Source organism: Schistocerca piceifrons, chromosome 4 (assembly GCF_021461385.2).
Source record: "Schistocerca piceifrons isolate TAMUIC-IGC-003096 chromosome 4, iqSchPice1.1, whole genome shotgun sequence".
NCBI lineage: Eukaryota > Metazoa > Arthropoda > Insecta > Orthoptera > Acrididae > Schistocerca > Schistocerca piceifrons.
The window spans coordinates 195227944-195255562 of NC_060141.1; the positions used below are offsets into that span (position 1 = coordinate 195227944).

Below are 27619 nucleotides of genomic sequence, written 5' to 3' on the forward strand. Positions count from 1 at the left end.
TTTATTTCTGCCTGTAAATTATTATTGAGGAAAAACAGTATAATTAAAATTCAGTCAGTTATTTACACATCTTTTAAACAATTCAATTTACTTTATTTTCGTTTTAAAATTATAACAGCTTATCTTCCACCATTTCCGTCAATGTAAATTTCTTGGGGAACATTCACTTCTTCGGCGTGGTATCGCAGCAGGGACTTCATTTCACACGCTGCCAGTTGACGAAGTTCGTTCTGAAATACGCAAATTTGATTGGTATTAGTACGTTTATAACGAAACAAAGAAATAAAAATTTTGTCAGAAGTGGGATTCGAACCCACGCCCTCAAACGAGGACCAGAATGCTCGGACCTACTTGCGTAGGCAAGGGTTAACCTTGAGTCTGGCGCCTTAGACCGCTCGGCCATCCTGACAACTACCGATCTAGGTCTTGTATAACATATGACATTAATGTTAAGTGTTCATTTCATCGATTTCTCATGTGGCACGAAAACGAACAATGGCTGTGTGAAGTAAAACACTGAAAAAAACATCAATTGCGAATGTTTTTTTATGGTTCAATAACTGTATTAGCGAAGTCATCTGATTTCTTTCTATAAAGTTTGCAACTTCCTGTAAAGCCATAACGTGGAACTTAATACACTAAGCATTTAAGGTGCAACTAGAGTACAGAAATTTCCTGACGCGTTGAGCTGGAGGAAAAATGAGAATCGATGTAACAAACACATTAACTAATAAAACTGTTTTCGATCACTATAATTAATTATTTCTAATTCAAATTCTCCAAGGCTGTTTAAGGATCCGTTGACTCTCCGTTCTCGAACGGGCACTCGCAAATACATTGAATTTTCGAAGGTATTGCATTACGTCACAGTGTTGTTTGTCGTTAAACGTTCAAAATGATGAATTTCGTGACCACATAATAATTTGTACGTCCACCCGGGTCAAAAAATCATAAAAATACACAGACGTGCCACAATGGTAGTAATATTACTCAAAACAGTACACAGCTGATAAGAAAAAAATGCATTTCCAATTAACTTATATATTCATTAATATAGCACACTAGCTTACGTCGCTTTGCTTTGTTTTTACCTGTAGCCATTTTGCTGAATATTATAAGTGAAAATAGAAGTTTGATCGTCATAACATTATGCATCCTTCTTTTTTTTGTGGTTTTAGGGCGCACAACTTCAACGGTCATTAGCGCCCAGACTACGTTAGGAATGCACCGCGAGGCACAAGTTTAAAACAGCAACTAAAAGGGAAAACATGATAAAAGATCGACAGGCATAGGATTAAAAAAAAAACAGCATAATTAAATGTCCTTAGACAGGTTGGTCAATTTGATAAAACGAAGAACGCGAGCAGCTGCTCCTGGGTCACCCGCTAAAATGGCATCGAGAGTACATGGCAGGCCAAGATCAAGACGCAGTGTAGTAAAATCCGGACAGGACGTTAAAATGTGGCGGACCGTCAGCAAGTGCCCACATGGGCAGAACGGCGCCGGCGCAGCCGTCAGCAGATGGCGATGGATGAACCGGCAGTGTCCAAGTCGTAACCGGGCCAAAACTACCTCCCCCCGCCGAGAGGGGCGTGAGGAGGACGTCCAAGCCGCAGGAAGAGGTTTCAAGGCCCGAAGCTTGTTGTCCGTAAGTGCAGCCCAATTGGCATGCCACAGCGATGAAATGCGCCGACAAATAACCCTGCTACAATCTGATGAAGGGAATGCATCCTTCGGATACCAACGAACAATGATGACATTTTAGTATTTTTTTTTTTTTTTTACTTTGGCCATTGTTTAACAATGCCATATTGATTCAAAGACAAAGTTGACCATAAAACTGAAAAATACACATAAATTCAGCTCCGGATCTACGATATTTCTGAACAGCAGCAGAAACTTGATAGTGGTGCCCCTCGCCTATTCGAATGCTTGAGATCGGAAGTCAAACATTTTAAAAAAATCTATCTATGTATGTTCGAGGAAATGTAAGACATATTATTTGGTCTTCAGTGTGACAAAGTACAGCACCACGCCTCTTCACACAGCATTCTTCTATCGCAAGTCACTGTATTTCGTTCTGTTGAATTAAAACGTGTATATTTTGTAATGGAAGCCATCAAACCTATATTCAGTGCAATGGAAATTAAAATGTCCTGTGGTGCCTCTACAGCTCCCATTCGGCCGGTTTGACACGCTAGCATACACCCAACCCCTTTTTAAAAAATAAGACACCTCACATACAATTCTGGGTGGGGTTACTTCTGATCAGGAAAATAAGAACTTTTTAGGAAATTTGCAATCCTTATTGTCTATTAGCTGATGACTTTCTCTCTTGCGTGACATGAAATTAAATATGAGGAAACAAAACAGCAGTAGAGACAAGAGACAAGTAAGGCAGTATAAAATGGTTCAAATGGCTCTGAGCACTATGGGACTCAACTGCTGTGGTCATAAGTCCCCTACAACTTAGAACTACTTAAACCTAACTAACCTAAGGACACAACACACATCCATGCCCGAGGCAGGATGCGAACCTGCGACTGTAGCGGTCGTGCGGTTCCAGACTGTAGCGCCTTTAACCGCTCGGCCACTCCGGCCGTAAGGCAGTATACATTTCTTCAATTCGTTAGGTCCCAGAATTTGTTTCTTTCCCTAATCTTGCTACAGCTTTAAACGGCGTGCTTTCCTTTCTGCGAAGGAACCACATCGAAGTTCATCAAACGTTTTGCTACATGAAAAATCGAATTGTAGTTGTCTAATAATGATAAAACAGCTGTTAAATATGAATAGCACCCAAGACTGGTGTGGTACCTCGATGTGATTGCGTCATTTTGTCACTGCTACTAAATAAAACGAAATAAGCATTTCTAATATTGCAGCAATAGTAATCTGCGACAAATACGTGAGACTGTTTTGGCACAAAGACCATTTTTATCTACTTCATTTACATAAATAACATGGCAGAATATAAGTAACGATGGACCAATATCAAATAGTTTCAAATTTCATTCATGTGTTCCAGTTTCGCAAGCATGAAATCGAAAAGTAGTAGTAGTACGAAATTTTTACATATAAATTGTAATCGTCATATTAAATTTGTAATCGTCATATTCTTCCATAAACTTGCGTCGTATCCCCGTTTCTTTTCTTATCTCGAACTCACAAGCAATTTTGTCTTCACTAATTCTAAGTTTTCCTGCCACCGTCAAAACTTTCTTCTCAGGTTAACTTCAGTAACACTGCCAGAAACACCGGTTTCGTTACCTCACTTTATTCTCCGTACAACGTGCTTTCCGCGCTATTGCGAGAATAGAACTTCCTGCGGCTGCTAACAGAGGACGGTATACCTGTATCTTAGTAGTGTAGCGATCTGGCTAAAATTTTGTCAAAATTTCATTTTCTTGGGTACACCGAGAAGACAATTTGTAATCTTTCTTACCTATTACTCCTGTTAGTCGTTTATTTCCACTCTGGTGGTCCGAATTCATGGATATCGCTAACAGTTATAACACCTGTCTTTCACACACCCATTCAGCCACATACGGCTTTGGTATCCACCTGTTCGGGTTTATTCGGCTCAGCTCGAATAGCCCCCTTCCCTTTTGTCTGCAGGGAAGTTTCTTTTTATGACTTGGTATGACGGAAATTCCCCTGGCAGAGACATCACGTACACCATGCACGCATTCAAAAATCAACTTATGATTCGTTCAGAAATCAACTCAGAAAAAAATGTTAAAAAACCAACAGGTATACGTTTCAAAATCATATGAATTATCAATAGATCAACATCCGCTGCATGCTACGCACTTTGTGAAAGATGTTTTTTTTTCTTCAAGGATATGTATCTGGCGTGCCCTGAAATTGACACCCAGGACATATTCCCCAGTTTGCCACCCCCTACACCTGGGCCTGCCACACATTAAAGCAATATGTGGAATATATTGTGAAAAGCGTAACTTACAGTTTTAAATTAGGAATATGGTACACATTATTGACATCGCTTTGCACTGATCTTCGTCATGTCACCAGAACAAATTACCTCTTACTTTGGTCCAGGTAAGGTCTAGAAACAAAATAATTTGGAACTTCGGAGAAGGTACCCATGCCCTTGTGGTGGGGCAGAAAGCGAGTTCGGTTTGTGAAAGTGTTTTTCACTATTTTTTTCTGTATGTGAGGAGGGGACAGGGACAACAGCTGCTTTCTCCTGCCTCTCGCTGGCTGTGCCCTTGAAGTTTACACACACAAAAAGCCAAAAATGCATGAACAGCTTTTATCTACGAAAAATGTCAGTTACTTAATGAGTTTCATGATGTTCCATAGATCGTTTGAACTATTCTTTTATAGAAATGATGTGGAACAGATTAGTTTACAAGGATATGTATACTGCATGATTAATATTAGCATTAATGAACACATTATTTTTTTAGTCCTACTCATGCAACTACATTTGAAAACAAGTCCAGGAATATGATTTTAATTTAGATACATATCTTGCTTTGCTGCCTGTCAGATATTTTATGGAATTGGGCAAATGATCAAACATTTATGTTGCTGCGTATTGAAATCGTTTGTGAGCCTTCTGTAATGGATACCAGTAACAAAGCTCATTTTCCCTCTTGCATTTTAGGTATAGACATGGTTATTCTTCTCAAATCTTGATGGATTGTTTATGGCGAATTTTATTAGTGAATACACTAGGTCTTGTTAATCATGCTATTCCTTGCGCATATTAGCGGAAATACCAGATTATTGAGAGTCTTAAATTAAGTGTAAAAATAGAGGTATTATGCTTTACTAAATTCAAAGATATATTCATTTTCACACAAAACTTCGTCCTTGAGTGTGTACATGTGCAGTAGTATTACTCACTATGAAATATGTCCTAAATTTTTAGCTGTTGCAATGGTGATATATGATTACAGTATGCTTTATCATACAAGGATCATTATCACTCTCATTGTAACTTTCCTGCATGCTTTTGATTATCTCTTCATGTGTTAAAGTTTGGTCATAAATAGTTGCTCATCCAACATTGTACTCAGCAGCTAATAGCTTTCTATGAAGTACCTAAGACACACTCGTCTTAAATTCGAGTATCTGCTTGAGGTTCAGTATAGCGTATTTCCAGCTAGAAGTCATGACATTGAACCAAGAAGAAAGCATCAATTTCAAAAATATATACTGCAGTATTCAGTTACCCTTACCAATGGGCTTTATGCAACCTGCAACCCCTCTGCAAAAAACCATATGTGAGATTTTCATATTCTCTCACTCATTATGCACATTAGCCCTACAGAAAAAAATTACAGGACCTTTCTGGAGGAAATTTAATATTTTTAAGTTTTGTACTGGGATACATAATTGCCGGAGGTCACAGGTTTCGAGTTATTCAAGACAAACATTTAAAAGAAACCTTCAGCTGCATCTTCACCCCATACTCATCCCTCACCAGTCAAAATTTCTAGTATGTAAACCCCTTCAAGCACAGTAGTTTCGTAGTCAGAAGGACTGACGAACACAAAAATGTAATTGTTTGTTTTGTACTGAAAAATTCACAAAATTATTAGATAAAATTTTCACAAATGTCAGTTTTACATTTTCTAAGTGCTCAACTAAGTTGGTGGGTAACAAAACCAGTAAGCGAAGAGCAAAAAACGCGAATGTGGAAAATAATTCGTGCAGTCTCAAGTTTTTGTACAGTGGCTGGCGTGAGTGCCATAAACAACATACTGGAAATCCTGACTGGTGGGGGCTGAATGTTGGAGTGGTGGTGTGTCTGAAGGCCACTTTTGTACGTTTTTCTTGAGTAGCTCAAAAGCTATGGCCCCTAGCGAAAACGTATTTCAGTACAAAATTTAACTACATTAAATTTCCTACAAAAAGGTCCTGTTTATTTTTTCTATAGCACTAATGTTTTGCATGCAGCACTGACAGAATATGAATATCTCATGTGTGGTATTTGAATATATTGCGGTTTGCCTAAAATCCATCAGTAGGGAACGCTGATTCACTCTTATGACATTGTTTAACATTGTAATTAACTAACAATATTGTTGCACTTGAGAATTCATTACTGAATGTATCGTTTTTGCTTGAGCGGCTAGAGGTTGGCTGTGGGCTGGATTACTTAATTACTTACAGGCTGGATTATTGAAGGTCGAATTAGCGAGAGTTTAGTGTATATGTACTGTGACAGTGCAGTTAAAATGCCTAGGTCTTTGAAGAGGTACCTACATGAAGTCCTTGGGTGAATACTATATATTACTCTTACTGCTCACTTTTGTACAAACAGTACTTTGTTTATAAGTGATGAGCTACCCCAGAAAATTATTCTATAAGACATTATTGAGTGAAAATAAGCAAAATATGTTGGGAGGTTAATTCATATACAAATGCTGTTAATTTTCTTGGGATAACAACTGATCCATACTAACCTGAGATAGTCATGTGAAGAAATTAGTATGGAACATTAGTAATGGTTTATCGTCTATACTTCAGTGTTTGTATTTCTGTTCTCAGAGTGGCTTATTATGCCTTGACACACAGCTGTATAACATATATCATTTTGTAGAGTCACTAAAGCAGTGCAACCAATATTTTCAAATCACAGAAGAAGACAATTCGGAAAACATACAGATGGCACACAGAGGTCATTGTATACTTAGCTATAAAAAAGTTAAAATTATGACTTTGCCTAATGAATTTTATTTTGCACTGTGTATTTCACATCAATGAGAACTATGACAACTACCAACAGTATGACATGTCCTACAAGCACAATACCAGGAACTAACATGACCTAAAACAATGAAATTCTATTCATACAAAATTGCAGAAGTGTTTTATGCACAATTCAATAAAATCCTCTATTGTTGTTACCTGACATGGTCAGTCAGTGCAGGAGGTGATCTACGAATTTGTGCTGTAGTCTTCTTGTGAAAACCAATGTATTTTCCAAGATCGCTATTTTAAGACAATTACTGGCTTATGTACTAGTTCCAGTAACATATATTGCCATATGAAATTCATAATGTCAGGCAGTGATAGATACATCACACAATGCTTAAACCACTTTGTCACATTACGACTATACATATGCAAAAGAAAACTGAGCCATTGCAATGATATGCCAGGTGTGTTATTAGAATGTATGTACATGTTGTCATTCATATTCCAATTTTTATGTACCTTTTGATAGCACACATGGAATGTTATTGCAATGCCTCAACTTAATTATGCATATTGATTAATCCTAATTTGACAGAGTGATATAAGTATTGTATGATCTAACTACCACTGCCCAGTTTCATGGATCTGAAGATGGCAATACATATTGCAGAAACTAGTAATCCAGTAATTGTGTTAACATTGCGATCTTGACAAATAAATTGGTTTTCACAAAAAGGCTACATTACAGGACGCTTTATGTCATACTTAAGCATACCAGAAGCCTAGTAATTCAATCAGAAGAATAAACAATTCCTGCTAAAACAGATTGATTATGGAGTTGATGAATTTCTGATTTTGTATAAAAATGTTGCAATAGAAGTTTATGCATTATTGTAGAGTATTGTAATTAGTGATCAGCAGCCTAACATATTCTATATTTTAGATATTCTAGATTTGTTGAATAGATGCTTATATCTACAGCACATTGCATGCAATATTTTTACAGCCTCAGCTGACTACTGAAGTCCCTACAACAATAAAAACAAATTGCTAATTTATTAAAAGTGAACTTCCATACCAAGAGTTTACTGTAAACAGAGAACATGAGAGAGTGGAGCTGTGTGCAATGCACTGCAAGACCAAACGTTCAGACTGAAGATCTCCTGTGAGACACAAAACTAAACTGCTTCTAAGTTTCAGCAAGTTAACTGTCGTGTATATTGTGGATGAATTGCAGTATTTCAGTGATATTTGTGTAGGATTCATGGAGATTAATAAAATATTTTGTCTCAGCTTCAACAAAATATGTATCAACAGCAATGAGAAACTAGCACATATTCAACTTATGTTAGTATACTGAAGAATGTATACATAAATGCTACAGCATAGAATATATTTCACCAGGATAGTGATAAATTCAGAACTAAGAGACAGACAAAGAGATTCAATCTCATCAAAAGCATTCTCAGAAATCAGATGGAAAGTGTTCATTTCTCACACAATGCACATGAAGAAGGAATACAAGTTAATGAACATTTATTACCATTTCCATATTACTAAAGACCAGATATTCTTTGCCTTTGCTACAGATAAATGTCAGTAATGAATGGAAAAAGTAATACAGTAACTGTGAAAGTAGGTCTTAAAACAGTCGAATTAAGACTAAAATATTGTTTAACTATCATATTGAAAAGTTTTGTTTTTGAAGACAGGAACTGTATTGACAGCCAATTATATAAATTCAGGAGCAAAATGGACCTGTAGTATCTTTGGAAAACTAAATAGGGTTTTCTTAACTAAGTATCCAATGTGTGGAAAGCTCACATTCAGAATGTGTTGCTAGTTTCGACTTATGGTAGTGAGGATGGATTTTTATTTAGGAAACAATTTAAAAAATGGTATTTGCTCATTGTGTGTTGGTGAGATGCTTGTTGGAAATCGGTAGAAGAGATGAAAAAAAAAAAAAAACAAATGGGTCAGGAAGCACACTGGTATGAAATACGTGATTGTGACTTCAGTGAATATTACATGGATGTGTGCAGGATTGTGGTCAAACTAATGGGTGTTAGATGAATTGAGAAAGATTGTTGCTGGATTACAGTTAGGGAAGACCAAAACGGTGACCTCATGGAAAACAAGTAGATGACAGTAGAGAAGATGCAGAAGTAACATAAGTGCCTGTAGCTATTGAAAGTGACCCATGGAAGTGTCTAGAGGAAGTCTTCATCCAGCAGTGGATATCATAGAGTTGATGAGACTGATATTTTCCTTCTTATTCTTCTTCCTCCTCCTTGTGGAGACAATGGATGGTTGATGTGATGATAAATAAGGAAGACTATGGTAACAAACTCACGTACTGGAATTTTACTATATTAAAAAAAGAAAAAAAGATTATGGAGAACTCACCACGAGGATCTGGCAGATGGAGGCAGCATGTTTGGCACAAGTAGGCTCGGGACTGCGTTTTCCTGGGCTCCAGTCCCTTGAGAAGGTCACCTGGGATGCCACCAGGTAGCAACACCATGCCGTCACCGTCAGTGCGAGAAACAGTCTGTGACAAAAGATGCCACTATAAAAAGATCCGGGCAATGTAAATTCAATAGTCACAAGAACTTCATCTGCCTAGACAGTAACACCAGTGCACACCAGTTACAGCTACCAAAGTGCACGACCAACCAGCAATTTCTTATTTTGGCAATGGATAGTTCCATCTACACTGGATCAAATCTTTAATTGGTCACTTTCTTCTTAGTGGAAGAGAATGAAACATGTCGAAAAAAAGTTCTGGTGAGAGTAGCAGAAACATTCAGATGGTATTTCAAAAAAACACAAGAATGTGAAGTTTTTGATGTATCTCTCTACAGTTATTTCTTGACAGACATGTGAAATAATTTAGACTATCATATGTTTTGTTACATAGCTTATGCAGGCCACATATAAGGTTGTATTTACAGTCAAATTAATAAAAGTTCATTATTTTTTTCAGTATATATAAATTCGTTTGTGTTATAAAATGCTTTTTCTATCAGCCATGTCTCTTCCACCATTTTAAATCTATTTTCAATGTAATTCCCTTGTGTTACAAGGTATTCAGTTGAAAAACGTTTTGCCAGCACGTTGAAAATTATTTTTTACCTTACTCAATTGAGTCCAAGAAATGTCTAGTAAGTTCTTGTTTCTGGTACCATATAAATGCACATCTTACCTACTTTCATATTCATGGACATTCTGTTTATGGTGCATAAGTACCCTGGGGACTGTGAGTATCTTATGTTCAACAAAGTATTGTTTTCAAGAAGTTAATTCACTTAAGCTGAATATATATCTGATGGCCCCACCAGAGTTTCTCCAAAGAAGTATCGCTTAATAGTATCCCATAACTTGTGTATGGAAAAGGCATATTATGCCATAAGTATGAGCTCTTTACTCACAAAATCCTTCAGTTTCCTTAAGGACATGAAACAGTTGCCAATGTACTGCAGAGTTTTTGTGTGTATTTGTTCCAGCATAATTTACTATCTTGGTAGATGCCTGACAACTTTACTGAGTGATTTTGTCCATTATAAATATTTTTAAGAGAAACGGTTATATGGTATGAGGAGGAGGGAGCGTTTTGCATACTACTATCATTGCACCCCTGAGAACTAAAATTTTTCTGCTATTACATTCATGGTCCCTTTGGAGTACATGTGGGACGGTATTCGATCTCAGAATTCTAACAGTAAAGATCTGCATGTTACATAACACTCCTGTTCAAGTGCCTGACACAGGGGCTGAATGAACCAGTGGCGAAACGTGCTGCTCTTCTTTGCATCTTCACTATCTGCACTCTTAATCCCAACTGGTGAGGGTTTCAGACTGACGAAAAGGAAATAGGAATCGGTCAATTTTTTTTGAAAACCTTGCCCTTTAAGGGTGTTAAAAAGAAGTTACTCCATATTATGGAGGCAGTATTAGCATCAAGACTAGAATAAAATCCCAATAAACATACCTTAAGAGCTATAACCGGTTATTCATATTCGTTTCTGTAAAACAGATCTCCTTAACTGCAAGCTCTTTGCTATTATGAACGACCTATAGAACGCAGTAAATTAACGAGAAGGCATTATTATGTGACTTTGAAAAAGCAGAGCTTGTAATGTAATCTGTTTGCTATTCTAAACGACCTGTACTTGTGAACCATCGCTAAGAGAAGATACTCAATGTGGAGTCCATTCATAGTAAGGCATGTTTCCATCCGACAAATTAGGGAATCTTGCGCTCTCTGAAAACCTTCAGCTTGGTTACAGGTGCGCTGGCAGGCATAGATAACGTGTTCCCATTGTGTTTGTGCATCAATAATAGGACTTGCATACAAGAAAGATACCAGGTGTCCCCACAATAAAAAATCCAATGCATTAAGGTCGGGGGATCGAACTGGTCAACGTACTAGACGGCCAAGACGAATCCATTGTCCATTAAATGTCTGTGGGCGGAGTCTTCGAACATTTCGGAAAAAACTGGTTTACTCTCCATTTCTCTAACTGTTGTTGGATTGATACCTACTGTAGCAGGACAGGCAAGTCATTTGATAGGAACTGACGACACCTCACGCCAGTAAACCTATTAGTCTATTGCCAAGAATTCCTGTCCCTACATTAATTGAAAATCGGCGCTGGTGCCATGCTTCTTCAGCTGCGTGTGAATTTTCATTACGAAAATCGACAATCTCATCTCGCGTGAAGCTAGCGTGGTCTGTGAACAGTATCTTCGTTGTGAAAAGCGTACCTTCGCCACATCTTTGCCACTGGCGGAACAGGTTTCTACCAGGTTGGTCTCCTGGCCGAAGAGCTTGGACATGCTTTACACGATATGAGTGCGGCAACTGTTCGCGCGAGACAGCCAAGACAAGACGGTGGCCGACCCTGATAGATACTGCGCACACTTGTTCTATGATCCTCTCCTGCTCGTTTCAATACTCGCACCATCAGTACAGGAGTGTGTGTGGTACGAGGTGCGAGTCTGTCGAGATTCGCCGTTGGAGTTACGAAGCTAAAGACAACCAGTTGTTTGAATAGACGGCTGAATAACTGTGCGGATGGCATCCAGCACTCTGGATATTTTTCAACGTACAAGACACTGAATAGGCGATTGCTTTCATTTGCCAGGTCACAACAGATCTGTCATTTCCCGTGTGGAACTATAGGCTTCCATAATGCTGGTAAGTGCAAAGATAAAACTACAATGTAAAAGCATTTCACAAACTTATCCCAGCACGACCTAATTCCATTGTACACAACCTAGTTCTGCTGTAGTCAATGCACTTAGCCAGAACTGTAAATGCGGATTACAGTTAACAACACTGACAGATGTTTGCTGCATGCTGTATCCATGGACAATAACAGAGGAATATGTCTTCATTTGTTTACTGCATTCTGTAGGTCGTTCTTAACAGCAAAGAGCTTGCAGTAGACGCGATGTGATTCACAGTAGCGAAATGAGTAAATGCTCATAGCTCTTAAGGTGTAGATGATATTGTATCTAGGAGAACATGATGTTCCCCGGTTGGTGCTAACATTTAGTGACTGATTTTAGAATCACATGAACGAATCCGCGCTAAAAAGTGCCATTAGCAGTTTCCGATATTTTCCATTGTGTTTGTTGTTGTGAGATATGAGGTTGTTTTTTGTGTGGCGTTTGTAGATATTAAGAGTTCCACACATATAAGCACTGTATGATATGTTTCAGCTATTTGGAGGATATTATTAATTCTTCAGTTACAAAATTTTATGGTGAGTAAAATGCTATGTATTTTTAAAACTTATTATACGACATGTGGCTCTTTAAGCTGTACTTCGTAGGTTGTGTATCCTCTTAACCTTGAAAACGAGGTCTTCTACTGCTGAATACATGACATCTGGAAATGAAGTGAGTTTCTTTAATGTCTTAACAATTTTTTCTGTCATGATAATGAAAAGGTGTATTAGTTGCGAATAGCTTCTATTTGCAAACGTTTTTAACTTTTAACTGGTATTTGATAATATAATTTATTTTATTCACTGATTATTGGTAAGTAGTAGAGTAATAATGTAACACACAGACTGTTAAATGCGTTATTGACAAGATTTTCTAGATCTTAATAGTTTTAGATTCGAATGAATATTTGTTCCTAGGTACATGACCATGTTGGACCTTGGAGCAGATTTTCACACTCGGAAGACCGTTACTTTTCCACAGCAACTTTTATAATTGTACAAAAAGACTGCTGCACAGATGAAGTGAACAAATAAAATGGAATAAGAAAATACATTTGACTTCTATTACAGGGCTGGCCAGGTTTCAGAGTCTCAAAAGTGTTCGAAGGAACAACGTTCTCCCCTATGCATTAGAATCCTTGTTTACTGGACGTTTTTGTCTTGCTTTGATCCTTGGCGCATCCTCTGAAAATGAGGAAATACTTTCTCTTAACACCCTCTAAGACTTAGACGGATGCCAGGTGAAATTCACTGAAAGGATTCTCAGGACTTAGGGTCTAAGTCCTGAGAATCCTTTCAGTGAATTTCATCTGGCATCCATGTTTTGGGTTACTACTTGTATATCGTCTTTCCATTTTAAAGCACTCCAGACGCGCACTTTTTGACAGTGGTGATGAGTGACAGCCAATCATGTAATTGAACAACTGTGAATCATCTATCAGATTTCGTTTCAAACTTTTTGTCTTATGCTACGCGTAGTCATGATATTGTCGTGTTGTTCTGTTGGCCTATGTTCCGTATCTCTTCCCGTGTGCAACTAATAAAGAAAGTAATCCTACACGAGGTGTGTGAGAAAAGTAATATGAGACTGACTTTTTATCTCCCAAACCTTTTATCTTTTTCAAACAACAATATTGTCCCCTTCAAAGCAGTTCCCTTCGGAAGCTGTACATCGGCGGAGCAGTTGTTCCTAATCGTGGTAGCAGCGCTGAAAGGCCTTTAACATATCGGTCACATTTCCTGCATGATCTCCACAGTCCCAAAGTGACGTCCTCTTCAGGCATTTTTCAATTCCGGGGAAAGAGAAAAGTCACAAGGACTGAGATCTGGTGAACAGAACAACAGGAGGTCAAAAATTTCATGATGGAAATGACCATATGACATGAAGCGTTGTCATAAGGCAGTATCCACTTCTCTGCCATGTTCGGTCTCCCGATCCTTTCAAGGGCAACTCGCGTACACGCTCGACGTTTACGTCGGTTTTTGGGCTCCCTGGGCGAGGTTCGTCTTCAACGTGTTTTCGGCCTTCCAAAAATGTTTGTGGCAGCGAAAAACTTGTGCTCTAGATAATCATGTTCCCCATAGGCCTTTTCCAATCTTTCAAAAGTCACACTCGCGGCTTCCCCAAGTGTAACACAAAACCTGATGATACCACGTCGCTCTAAATTCCGCTGTCCCATTTTCGTAATTTAACAAAAACACAGTTTTACTGATGGCGCTCTGAAAAATCACGTGATGTGGTGGCTGTACGGAGCTGAAAGTCGGACTGAGCATCCTGAAGAGATGAACACACGGATGGTTCAAATGGCTCTGAGCACTATGGGACTTAACTGCTATGGTCATCAGTCCCCTAGAACTCAGAACTACTTAAACCTAACTAACCTAAGGACATCACACACATCCATGCCCGAGGCAGGATTCTAACCTGCGACCGCAGCGGTCGCGCGGTTCCAGACTGTAGCGCCTAGAACCGCTCGGCCAATCCGGCCGGCGTTACTAGATCGCTCGTAGTGTTGCCAATGTCATTACTTTTCTCCCACACCTAATACCTCGTACATAAAACGCCTCAAAGGTCGTTTGATCCTTTTCTACCTCGTCGGCAGGCGACGCCTGTTTCACTCAAGCTTCTACCTTAATACATAAACAGTATTGTAGATCAAGGGAAAGAGTCACAACAGATTAAAGACTCCCAGAAAACTTAGTGATGTAGATTACTTTTCAATAAAATCTTTGTTCTTCGCTAGATGAGATTGTCTTGAAGAGAAGGGGGATAGAATTGAAAAGCAAGTTTGTGGAAGTAGCAGTCGTTCGACGTCAAGAGCCTCAGAGACTATGATAGCCCAGTCTGGCAGAAATATAGGAAGAAATTGGCTGTGCCTTAGTCGAAGGAACTGTGAGGATATTGTCTCAAAGAAATCTTGAGAGACCATGAAAACAGAAAAAGGCAACAGCCTGGGAATTAGAGCCATCTCTTGTCGAATGCAAGACCATTTGGTGCTGTTACACATCACATATCACCTATTTCTATTAACTTATCCATATTTGGAACGAGCAGATTTCAGATGGCCATCCAGCTATTTCTATTCGTGTTTCTCCTAGTCCTCCCTGCCTATCTCACTTCAGGTGGATGACAGTGTTTCCTTAAATAGGTCACGTCTGCGTCCTTCCCCCCTCCCCCTCCTTTTTTTCTAAATGACATGGTGCCTTGTATACGATGTCGATGACATAAACCTTTTAACAGCATTCACTCCTCCTTAGTTTATATCGCCAGATATGGGCTTTGCTATCAACCATAAAATGTTACACGATATGACATTTATACTTTGGTAGTGCCATAGGAGTCAGTTTTGAAACCGAGCTGCTCAGTAATTTTCCAACATTCAGAAAGTCCAGTAAATGCAATACCCTGCAATAGTGGAAAAGAGGTGGCGTCTTTGCATGGACGTCCTGAGTCCCCAACAAAGTGCTGTTTCAAATGACCACTTTTCATATTTATTTCCCAAGGAAAGGTTGAAAAACCAGTCCTACGGTTATTTCCTTACATTCACCCGCCCGGATATCCGTTTATGTTAAGGCGCCGCTTCCGGGACGGTTTCCCACTTCCCACTTTGTGAATAGAGGGCTAGTACCCAATGTTCGCCTCAGTTACACGATTCGCAACATTTAGAAAACTTTCGCTCGCCTCCACATGAATAACACTAGAAGCGGAAGGGTGGAGTACGCCTAATCCGTCTTGCGGGGTAATGGGTGGCGGCATAAAGGGCATCCGGCCGTCCATTACATTAACCACGCCAAATCCGTTCCCGAACCTTGCCGACCCTGAACCTATTCGGGACACAGGTACAAGAGAAAGAAGAAGAATATTATTTCCTTTCATTTATCACTTTGTTCACCTATGATAAATATCTCTTACTATGATAAATGCCGAATTGCTTCGTGATTCAGAGTCCATACTGAACTATAGGTTCCTCTACAACTGGCCATCCCTTACATTAACCATGATTGGGTGTTGTGTGATGTCATTAGGTTAGTTAGGTTTAAGTAGTTCCAAGTTCTAGGAGACTGATGACCATAGATGTTCAATGCCATAGTGCTCAGAGCCATTTTGAACTTACATTAACCACGCCAAATCCGCTCCCGAACCTTGCCGACCCTGGACCTATTCGGGACACAGGTACAAGAGAAAGAATAAGAATATTATTTCCTTTCATTCATCGCTTTGTTCACCATGATAACCATCTGTTAATATGACAAATGCCGAATTGCATCGTGATTCAGAGTCCATACTGAACTGTAGGTTCCTCTACAACTGGCTGGGTAAATCATTTCAGAAGTTGGGTGAAGGCAAGTACCACATGCAATAGCACCATGGCCAGTAAACGGCTGCGGTGTTGAAACAGTTCGTTGTGTTCGGCGCTGCTTTATTCTTTTATTAATAACAAACTGTATGAAATGCGATGAATAGGTAAAATCAGTTGTAGGAGAGAGCAATAGCGGACTTCCATTTATTGGTAGGTTCTGTCAAAGTTCAGTGCGTACATCTGCACTCCGTGAGTTACCTTATGGTGTACGGCAGAGGGTATTTTGCGTATACACTTTCGCTTCCCCACTTTCCTGTTGTAGTCTTTTAGAGAACGACTGTTTGGTAATCCTACGTATTATCTCTAATTTTACTTTCACGGTCTTTTCTTGAGATACATTTAGAGCAAAGCTAAATGTTGATTGATTTTTTTACGAATGTACGCTTTCAGTATTTTAACAGTAAATTGCTCTCTTGTGACGTCTGCCACTGAAGCTGAATAAGCATCATTGCGTCTCTTTTACCCTTACTAAACGAACCCTTGACGAAACCAACTGTTGTCCTTTGTATCTTGTGTATTTCGTTTATCAGTCTCATCTGTTAAGGATTCCAAACTAAGGAGCAATTCTAAAGCATTGATCGAACGAGGAGTTTAGAGCTATCTCCGTAGTGGGTAGACTACACGTTCTGAGGATACTACCAGTGAATCTCGATTTGGTATCTGTCTTTCCTATGATTAATTTCATGTTTTCGGCCCGCTTTAAATCGATCCGTACGCATATTCTTAGACAGTAACAGTTGTGACTGTTTCCAGGGATTCATTGGCTGATGTGTCTTTCTGCCTATTTATAGGAGTCATATTAAATTTACATGAAATATATTCACAAGTGCGAAAATGGACAACCATCAGCTGTATAATGGAATGACTGACAATGGAAATTTGTGCCCGACCAGGACTCGAATCAGGTTTCCCGCTAATCACGAGCGGTCGCCTTAGCATTAGGCTATCCGAGCACGACTCACTACCAAACTTCCATATATCATCAACCGTGTGTCCGCAGCCTGCATTCGTACATTCATTTCATGCACAACCGTATACGTGTCGGCGGATAAATACGACATGGCAGTGGCTGTGTTGTTCAGAAGTACGGCACAATTTTCTTTCGAACACACATGCATGTCCTAAGGAACGTTACATCGTACTTCTGAACAACGCAGGCACTGAAACATTGTATGTTATATCCATGGTAAAGCGTCATTCTCGACAACACAAGTCCATTATCTGGAGATCTTCCTACGTTTCTTTACACTTTTCTATCCTTGCAACTTTTCTATACGCAAAAGCAGCATCTGCGAACAGCTTCACGGAGCTTCTAAAGTTATCCACTCGTACTTTATGTACTCTTTTAACAGTACGCCCTCCATCAAAGAACAAAATGCTGTGTTCTGTTTGATAAAAACTCTTTAATACAATGACGAAGCTGGCCTGATATTCAGTACGCCAGTATTCTGTTCATTGGATGGCAATGCAGAACTGTATTCCGGAAGTCAGCCTGTTCACCGGTATCTGCTGCCTTGAGGGTCTCGTGGGCGTACGGAATCCATGTTGATTCTTACACAAGATACTCGTATTTTCAGTATCCATGATAGGTAAGTACAATATGTGTAACGGAATTCCACAAAAAATTGACGTCATCGATGTGATCCTATAACTTCATGCATGTGTTCGATGGCTCTTCTCGGGAACGGGAATGACCTGCCTGTTTTTCCAATTACCCGGAAGGTTTCGTCCATCCAGCGACCTACTACAGAATGCCGTTTGAAGAAGAACGAATAATTTTGCATACTGTACGTAGGGGTTTCCCACCAGGTCCATGCCTTTCCTCTGTTGAGCGTTTTCAGTTTACCAGGAGATCCGTGCGAAACTCGTATTTTTATAGTTTTAAATAATGAGGGTGTTTGGAATAAGTAAAGTCGTTGGGACAAGGGTAGTTGTGGGAATGAAGAGAAAACATCGTTAAAAATGAACCGAACGAGATGAAATAATAATGTCCATTATAATTACCCGGGCTGTTATGCCGTGGTCGGTTGATGAATTCTGTGGTGATTCCCAACGTTTCGTCTCCGACTGCGGGAGACATCTTCAAGGGGGTCCGTAGCTTGATGGAAGGTCCAACACACACACTGGCTCGCTACTGACTGCCGCTAAATTCCGTGTCCGCGCGCCCCCGTGCCGCGGCGTGACGTCACGTGTTTTGAAAACGTCAGTGCAATTGGCCGCTGTCCGTCGCCGTCGATCGCCGTTGCCATCACCCAGTAGTGGTCGAGTGGTACACATCTTCTTTAACACCGGCATCCATATACCTTTTAATTTGACGCCCTCCTCCTTTCGGTTGAAATTATTTGGGTGTTTAGCGATTTCGATTGCCTCCCTGTAGAGCCTTTCGTAGTATCCGCTCGTGGCCGCTAGTACTTGCGTCTACTCGAAACAAATATTGTGGTTCCCTGGCTGGAAAGCATGCTCCGCAACAGCTGATCGTTCCGTTTCTCCTCTTCTACAATTTCCCTTGTGCTCTTCCAAACGTTTAGAAACAATTCTTTTGGTGGTACCCACATAAACATCACCACAGCTGCATGGGATCCTATACACTCCAGATTTTTCCAATGGTTTGCGAGCGTCCTTGGCAGGCCTAAGGTATTCCTGTATCTTCCTGGTGGGCTTGTAAATTACGGTAATATTCCGCTTCGTCAAGATCCTCCCTATTCTTTCCGTTACATTTTTAACAAACGGCAGGAAAACCTTAGATTTTGCAGTAGCCTGTACGTCAGTATGATTTCTGCGTGGCTGCCTCAACGCACGTTTTATTTCGGCGGACGAATATCCGTTCTTCGTTAGTGCATTGTGGAGATGTTCCATCTCAGCGTCGAGCAACTCAGGTTCACAAATATTTCTAGCTCTGTCCGCTAACGTCTTGATAACACCCCGCTTCTGTTGTGGGTGGTGGTTCGAATCCCGGTGCAAATAACGGTCCGTGTGCGTGGGTTTGCGGTACACTGAGTGGCCCAAACTATCATTTTCGTTTCTAAACACAAGTACATCGAGGAAATGTAGTTTGCCGTCTACCTCCTCCTCCATTGTAAACTGAATTCTTGAGTTTATACTGTTCAGATGTTCGTGGAACCGGCTTAGTTCCTCCCTACCATGTCTCCACAACACAAACGTGTCATCCACGTATCGGAACCATACATTTGGTTTCTTGCTGGCAGTACCTAAGGCCTGTTCTTCGAATTTCTCCATAAAGAAGTTTGCAATTACGGGACTTAGGGGGCTTCCCATAGCCACGCCATCCGTTTGCTCATAAAACTGTTCATTCCACTTGAAGTATGTGGTCGTCAAACAACACTTAAACAGCTCTAAAATATCGGCAGGAAAAATTCGATCCAGCTGTTCCAGTACATCATTAAGTGGAACCATGGTAAACAGCGATACCACATCGAAGCTGACCAATATGTCCTCCCGCTGGACCACTATGCCATTCAATCTGCTGATGAAATGTGTCGAATTCTTTATATACGAGTCCGAACGGCCCACATGTGGTTTTAACAGCGTAGTCAAAAACTTGGCTAACGAGTAGGTGGGCGAACCAATGGCACTTAGTATCGGTCTTAACGGAACATTTTCTTTATGAATTTTGGGCAATCCATAAAGCCTCGGTGGTAGCGCAACCGAACTGCAGAGACCTTTCCGTACACTCTCTTCAATGGAGGACTTTTTTATTAACCGCGACACAGTTCTGAGAACGTTGTTAGTGGGGTCCTTATTCAGCTTCCTATATGCTTGCGGATCCAGTAGATCCGTAATTTTCCTTTGATAGTCGGCCACATCCATAACCACCGTTGCGCTTCCTTTGTCAGCTGGGAGAACCAAAATACTATCGTCGTCATTCAGGAGTTTTAAAGCTCTTCTCTCACCCACAGTTATATTACTTTTCGGCGGTTTTGCATTGGCTAATATTCTCACTGTTTCTATACGGATTTCTTCAGCTGTTACAGAATCTACACTGCGAATTCCTGCTTCTACATTAGCTATAATTTCTTCCGTGGGCACAAAACGCGGACTAACAGCAAAATTTCCTCCCTTGGCAAGCACAGATGTCTCATCGTCAGATAACGAACGTTTGGACAAATTGATAACGGTCCGGGAAACCGAACAGTCTGATTAGGTAGCAATTTATCAAACTTCTTCTTCTGTTTACTAGACGTCGTCAACATACGCTTCCCCATGGTATCACGCAGTAGTCTATCAATTTTATCCCAGTCACCGCTGCACAGTTTATTACTGATCGTAATATGGAGAGACATTAACTTACAGTTTGTGCTTGCCAAGTCCCGTCGGGTCTGCTGAATGCAATCTCGTAGTAAGGCCTCCTCAGTCCGTTTGAAAATGCGTTGTGCCTTTCCCGAATAGAACAGTCGCTTTATCTTCAGAAACTTCGGTATAACGCCGACGGCTCTGCAACGAGACAGGAATGTGAGGGAACACAAAAGCTGCACTTCTTCTGGAGTCCTTCCAGGCGTCGCACTTCTCTTGACATCTCCTCCCCGTAGAGGCGTCTGATACTAAAATAATAATGATGAATTTATGATACATCCTTGTATACACATCGCCGTGTACATAATTTCCGTAGGGTAGCGAGGTGCCCTTCTCTCTCAGCATGTGTTTGAGCTGCAGCCACCCGTTTGGAGCAACGCTTCTCATCGACAGTTCCTAACGTTGTTTTCCTTGGCATCGTAAACTTGTTATTTACTGTTTATGACTAGTATTTCCACCACCCTGTTGCTGACAAAAGTTAATAAATAATGAGCAAATACAAACATACAATGAAAGAAGTAAAGAAGTGTAATTCACTGCTCATGACAATACTTGATCGTCATCAGTTGCTTGTAACTCTGACTTTAGACCATAATGTTTACATTTACGTGTTGTTGTAGAGAAGTGTAATGATAAAAGCGAATATAAAATACAAAGAAGTAAATAAGTGTGAAATGTATAGGTTAGAACGCAGTGTTCGCTTCTTGCGTGACACGTTCCACATCATAACGGCTACCGTACCGTGGGATTGATCAATGGAACACGCAACCAACTAACTAACACTAAGGCCACGATAATCTCTAACTGTACTGAGATTTTAATTGCACTTCGTACTGTATGTAAGCACGGTAGGCCTTAGTAACAATAGGTAAACCACAGTTCAAGTCGATAATAAATAATATGTTTGACGTTTCGGAAAGTACATTCGTTTAGAAAAGTCAACTTGTACGACTGGCAGAGATAATGGATTACCGCAGGGTCACGGTTATTATCTCTAACAATGCTGTATACAAGTTATCCACTTAATAAGTGCTTTAAAACAAATAAAATTATATTTGTAATAAGAGAATTTGAAAGGAAAGCCTCTTATTCGAGATTAATAAGTTAGCTTCGTAAAATACAGGTACGAAGCTGATGCCCTTTTGCTTATGATAGTTAAAAGCCTCTTTTATGTTAATATTTTCCAAAAACAGGAAGTGTTAGCGCAAAATTGCGGTGTCAGAAGACGGCTAAGAAACCTTTCTAACGATTGCTCATTTGTCCATGTATGTTTAGTACGCGTTGAGAAAAAGGGATTTTGACTTGAGAAATAATATATATGTTTTCTATCCCGCAAATATTTATACGATATGTACCATTTTGATGTTCGTGCGACTGTTTTAAGGATGAACCTCAGTTCCAATTCTGGAGCGCTGCTCGAGCGTTTGGTGACCTTATCAAGTAGACATAACAGCAGATAGCAGATATCGAACGATTTTAGAAACGCGTTGCTATGATGGTAGCAGGCCGATTTAGCCAAATACGAGTGCGTAATATGTGCTCGGAGAATTTAAGGAGAAATCTCTGGAAGAAAACCGACCCTGTTGTCGGAAAAACTGTTGGGTAAATTTGGAGAAATTATATTTGACGAATATAGCACTACAGTTCTCCATCATATATTTCGCGTAGAGATCATGACAAAGAGATAAGAGAATTAGGGGACGTACAGAGGACCACTGATATTTTGCTTTCGCTTCATACGCATATGGAACAGGACAGAAAATCGCAAATAATGGCACAGAGTACCTTCCACAGTGCACTGTTCAGAGGTTTGTCAAGTGTAGCAACAACTGTAAATTTGAACGTAGTGGGTAAAAATTGGCGTCGGGCTTCAGAAGCTTTTCAACGTCCGTATTTAGGTTTTTCTGCATCGATTAATCCCTTCGGAACGAACATCACCGAAATCCTCATCGACCCTTGCCCATTTCGACCTTGCGCTCCGTCTTCAGTGAACCAGTTATCAAAGAGCTTCCTTTCTTCGAAAAGCAAAGTAATTTCGTAGACCGGTTTTTAATGCAACAATAGGTGCTAAATTAACAGAAACGATCACTGTCATCGTACAGAGAACTATTGTAAACAGGTCCAGTATGCACCTGACGCACGACAGTCAACGTGCAGTTCAAATCCCTGTACTAACGTAAACTACCACAGACAACTTTCGTAAGCCTAAACCCAGGCACTGCAAAGAGAATTACGCAATCTTCAGAATAATTTGTTTTCATCGTACAAACGACCATAAAATTAACCGTGCAGATAAATAAATTTTAAGAATGTTATCATGTGTGTGATTATGTCAGTTCTATGTCGAACCGTGTTTAGTAAATGTTATTCGGAGGGGCGTGTCTAGGGACAGCTTGTGTCTTGTCTGAAAATTAGAGTATAAAGTTTTTTTCCATTAAGATGCTTACTGACAGTTCCGAAAACGATAATTTGAACAACTTGTTGCTTTAGCTCTTAGTCATTTTAGGTCCGGGTACATTGCTGTTTAAAATCCAAAAATAAAATCTGTAGCTTATGCTTTCGTGAGCCTGGTATCACTGTTTTTGTTGTTCATCCATACTCTCATAAGAACTTGGGTGCAAATACATTGAAGGTGGCCTTTGGAGTGGGAGAGTTGGGGCAGAGAACTTACGGTGATCGGATGATGGTAGGGCCAAGAAGATGCAGACATCCTAAAACCGCGTGCACACCTAGCGACGAAGTCGTGGTACAAGTTTTAGAGCTGCTCCGCAACATTTTTCTCATGTTCCGTGACTGTCGAGTTCCCCATCTAAACGGGAAAAATGCGACAATGTTGTTCGATTACTTGAGTCAGTTTCTACCTGTTGCTACAAAGACAACATTGAAAGTAACAGAAAATTTTCTAGTTCTGCCATGTCTTTGGAATGTGACATCCCAAGACTGTAAAAACGGAAGCAAAAGGAGGGTGCTACGGAGTATTAGGCCAAAAAACAGGAAATGTTACAACAAGACATGGCACAAATACGTAACTAAATAACATTTTGGGAGGAAACACAAGAAGTTACACGAGTCAAAAAAAGTGATTCTTCCCCAAAAAAGTCAAATAGGTTTGTTTAATTAATGAAAAACCGCTCCAGCTGTCGCTGAGAACTTTACTAAGACCACTAACGGTTTGGCCTTTGTATAGGCCATTTCAAGTGGTTCTGAAAACTGCCGTAAATGTGAAAAATATATAGACGTTGTACATTAATAGAAGTGAGAGAAAAAGGCTTACGTATCTACAACGTAAGTACAGATAAATATAAAACTTACATTACGCTGTAAAGAAACAACGCCCAAACGATAAAAGTACAATCTAAATGGATTTAAATTTTACATGTCCAATGATATCGTCAGAAACAGGGATCTGTCAAGATTATGCAGACTGTATAATTAATAGATTATAAGTATTATTTGAGTTTAAGAGGATTTATGCCCTGACATAAAAGCTTGGTTACCACCCATTACTGTTTTAACCGCAGCGCATGTAATGCAGGGGATGCCAGCATACAGACTGCGACGGAGGAGCTTCTAGTAGGCACATTTTATTTTATTTCACAGTTTATGCAGTACGGTACATATGCTCTTGCGTGTACTGTAGTGAGAAATATTAATTATACGTGCATAGATATGTGTCATTTCTAAGGAGGGAAAGCAGATATAGCCGGCCGCTGTGGCCGAGCGGTTCTAGCCGCTTCAGTCTGGAACCGCGCTACTGCTACGGTCGCAGGTTCGAATTCTGCGTAGGGCATGGTTGTGTGTGATGTCCTTAGGTTAGTTAGGTTTAAGTAGTTCTAAGTCTATAGCACTGATGACCTCAGATGTTAAGTTCCGTAGTGCTTAGAGCCATTTGAACCATTTTGAAAGCAGAGATAAAGATTTTATAGAGTGGTAAACCGTACACTGCATGAAGGCGTTAACAGAGGCAATTCGCAGTAGTGGTGAGTTTGCAGCTTACTGAGAACACGCTGCATTTAAATTAAGAAACTGCAGAAGAACTCGTATCGAGAAATTGACGATGTTTTTTCTAAAATGAGAACTGTGGTATTCTGTAAGGATGGCGATTTCCAAATGCAGAGTTCCACATCATTTCAGATAACAGTACCTCCAGTCCATTCCCTGCCATCAACATCTCACAGTGCAAATAGCTATCTCTCATTCTTTTCTGACTCTTCCTTTCTTTATACATTGCTATTGTGAAATTCCCATCCAAAATTCAGAGACCACCTATAACCAAATTGTAGAAGTATTGTTAGACAAATTTAAGCAATAAAATAAATGTAGTTGCTAAAGTTATAATTAAAAAATCATTGTCATGTAGATTATACTGTCAATAAAAATAGTATAATTTCCTATCTTCACAAAGCCTTTCAACGAAGTATTTATGGCTTCACGGATTTCTGGGACGGTACGTGAGGTCGCTTGTAATGAAATTCCAAATTTGAACGTCAAACTGATGAAATAATCTCCACTAGCAAGGAACCGGAGTGTGACAGCTATGAAGGAGGCTGGAAGGGTTTCCCCTAAACAAAGTGGAATCTTTAGAGTTCTTTTCTCCAACCACCTGAAGAAGCGTTTTGAAATCGGCAAGGCACATTCTTAAAAAAAATTCTGAAAACCGTAGCATCTTTCAGTTTTAACTTTTCGAGAAGATTCATAGCAACAGTAACGCCTCCTGAAAGTTGAATTTTCCTCCAGTAACACTTTTAAATAATAATACATTACATTAAAAGCTCAGATACCAATTTCTTGGAATATCGCTTTCTGGTTTTTATAATGCAACTGACTCGGAGTGTGTGGACACGGAACTTCGTATAGAGGCTGTCGCTATACAATGTATTGCGACAGTGCGTATACAATGTTGCTCGATTTTGTCGCTAGGTGTGTACGTGCCTGCAAGGTTGCAGCCATTTTGAACAATATTTCAAAACAGAAGTCATGTGAAAATGTGATGTAAAATCTTAAGATATTTTTATTCGAAGTAGAAGTTCAGACTGATGTAGCCTCCGTTACATACGTAACGAAATAAGAAAATGAACTTTGGATGTACCCACGAGTCTTTTTTTCATCTGTAATCTGTAACTGGAACTTCAATTGTATACATTTTTTGTCAGACTACAAGTGTGGAGCGTTATAAATCTACATATAGGGTACTGTCGCCTATACAAACCATACAAAATAAATTTTTATGAGGAAAATGCTTGAAAAGGAGGTAACATATAGGCAAACAGATAAACATCCCGTAGAGAAATGAAGATTTTTAAAAAGATTCTCTTCTGTGATATCAATAAGCTTGACTGACGTAACAGAGCCGGAGGATAAATGCCTCCCATCAACAATCGTTTGGGAAAGAAGCATGTAGCAATTTTTGTAAACTGTAAACTGCTTGTAATAATTTACATTTTTCGCAGCTCGTGCTGCTAGACATCAAAGTTTACTGCGAGAACAAAATTACAAAACTAACTGGTAAAACTACAGATAAAAAATTTCAGATTTTAAGCATTTAGTTTTCGCATTGCAGGTATTTCTGCGATAACTCTTCGATGGGTGGCGTAAATACGTACTTTGTCAGGGTACTACGCCCTTACTGCAGGTACAAATCGATCTCATACCATATATAACTAAAATTTATTATCAATAGTGATAACATCGTTTCACGACAGAATTTCTAAGTGGTATACAGGACGTTTCACACTTCATGTTACATTTTTCTAGAGGCTGCAGAGGGGACTTAGTAGATCAAGTTTTACATAGGAATCCATCTTTGGAAACGTCATCCAACGACGCTACAGTCCGTCAAATTTATAGGCATCGGTGCCTGTAAACGTATGTACACACAGGGTGATTCCGTAATGGTGTTACAGACTTTCTAGGATGATGGTGAAAGATAAACGTATCAGTTTGATGTAAGGTTCCCTGTACAGGAAACGAACTAATCGGAAGTCACAGAAGGACACCGTTCTCATGCCTCTAACCGTGGAATACATGTACCGGTACTGTTGTTGCTAAGACTGTGGGGTAGACAACTTACGGAATTGGACCAAAGCAAGGAAAAAATGTTCAGTAAACATGGACTCTTAAATGCTTACCTGAGGAGCTGTGAGCAATTAATCTTCGCTAGTGCGAAAAACATCCCCGCTACTGTACAAGTGCTCATGCTCTTAAGGTACGCATTTTAGTGCCCATATTTACTAGACAGTTTTTCTTCTCCTGGTCGATAATATCACCTCTGAAAGTTGCCTGACCTACAATCATAGCAACAACGTTACCAGTACATGTTCTTCACTGTCCGAGGTATCAGAACGATTTTCACTAATAATTTTTGACTCGTTAGTTTCCAGTACAGGGACCCTTGCATCAAATTGAAACATACTAGAAAGTTTTTAACATTATCACGGAATCACCCTTTATATGCATACATTTACAGGCGCCAGCGCCTGTAGCTTTGACGCTCTGTAGCATCGATGGACTACTTTTCGGGACATGGGTACGGAACATCCTGTACAGTTGAATAATAAGGACAGGAAGGAAAACGTGAGACGATTGTTAACGGATAATAATTGAAAAAAAAAGAAGTCCTAATGTTCACGTCTCTGCATTTGTTAAAAGTCATGTAATAGTTCCTGTACTCGTGTGTCGCATGGGAAAGTTCTACTGTATTTACATGAAATGACAGTATGGGACCAAAGTTTTACATGGCCATACGAACATCATATAGCAGTAGTGATAATTACTTTAGCTCAAGTGTGTATTAACTGGAAGCCCCAGACATCAAGGGCTTGATCTCGTTAACACAGACAGTCATGAGTTAAGCAGAGGGGAGTATTTCGTAGTTGGAGGAAACGTAATAATTTTGTTCGGTCAAAGTGGAAGTCTTTCAAACGTCCCTAATCCCCAGAGCGTGAGTGGCAGCACGGTGAGCAGCTTGCGGACGCACACGTACCTTGCGACCATGTTTGGGCTGTGCTGGAGAGGCTGCGGAGTCTTGACGAGATGCCGATT

The 27619-nt window shown here is 39.8% G+C and overlaps 1 protein-coding gene and 1 non-coding gene across 2 annotated transcripts; both read right to left on the reverse strand.

The window, feature by feature from the left end:
* Positions 1–27619, reverse strand: LOC124796355. Its single transcript, XM_047260508.1, has 3 exons — positions 27561–27619; positions 9079–9223; positions 1–230 (listed from the first exon to the last, which is right to left on the reverse strand). Exons 1-3 carry the CDS (start codon positions 27569–27571, stop codon positions 120–122), a joined length of 267 nt encoding a protein of 88 aa, XP_047116464.1. The 5' UTR covers positions 27572–27619; the 3' UTR covers positions 1–119.
* Trnal-caa lies at positions 293–409 on the reverse strand. Its single transcript has 2 exons — positions 372–409; positions 293–338 (listed from the first exon to the last, which is right to left on the reverse strand). It is a non-coding gene; the product is annotated as a tRNA-Leu (tRNA).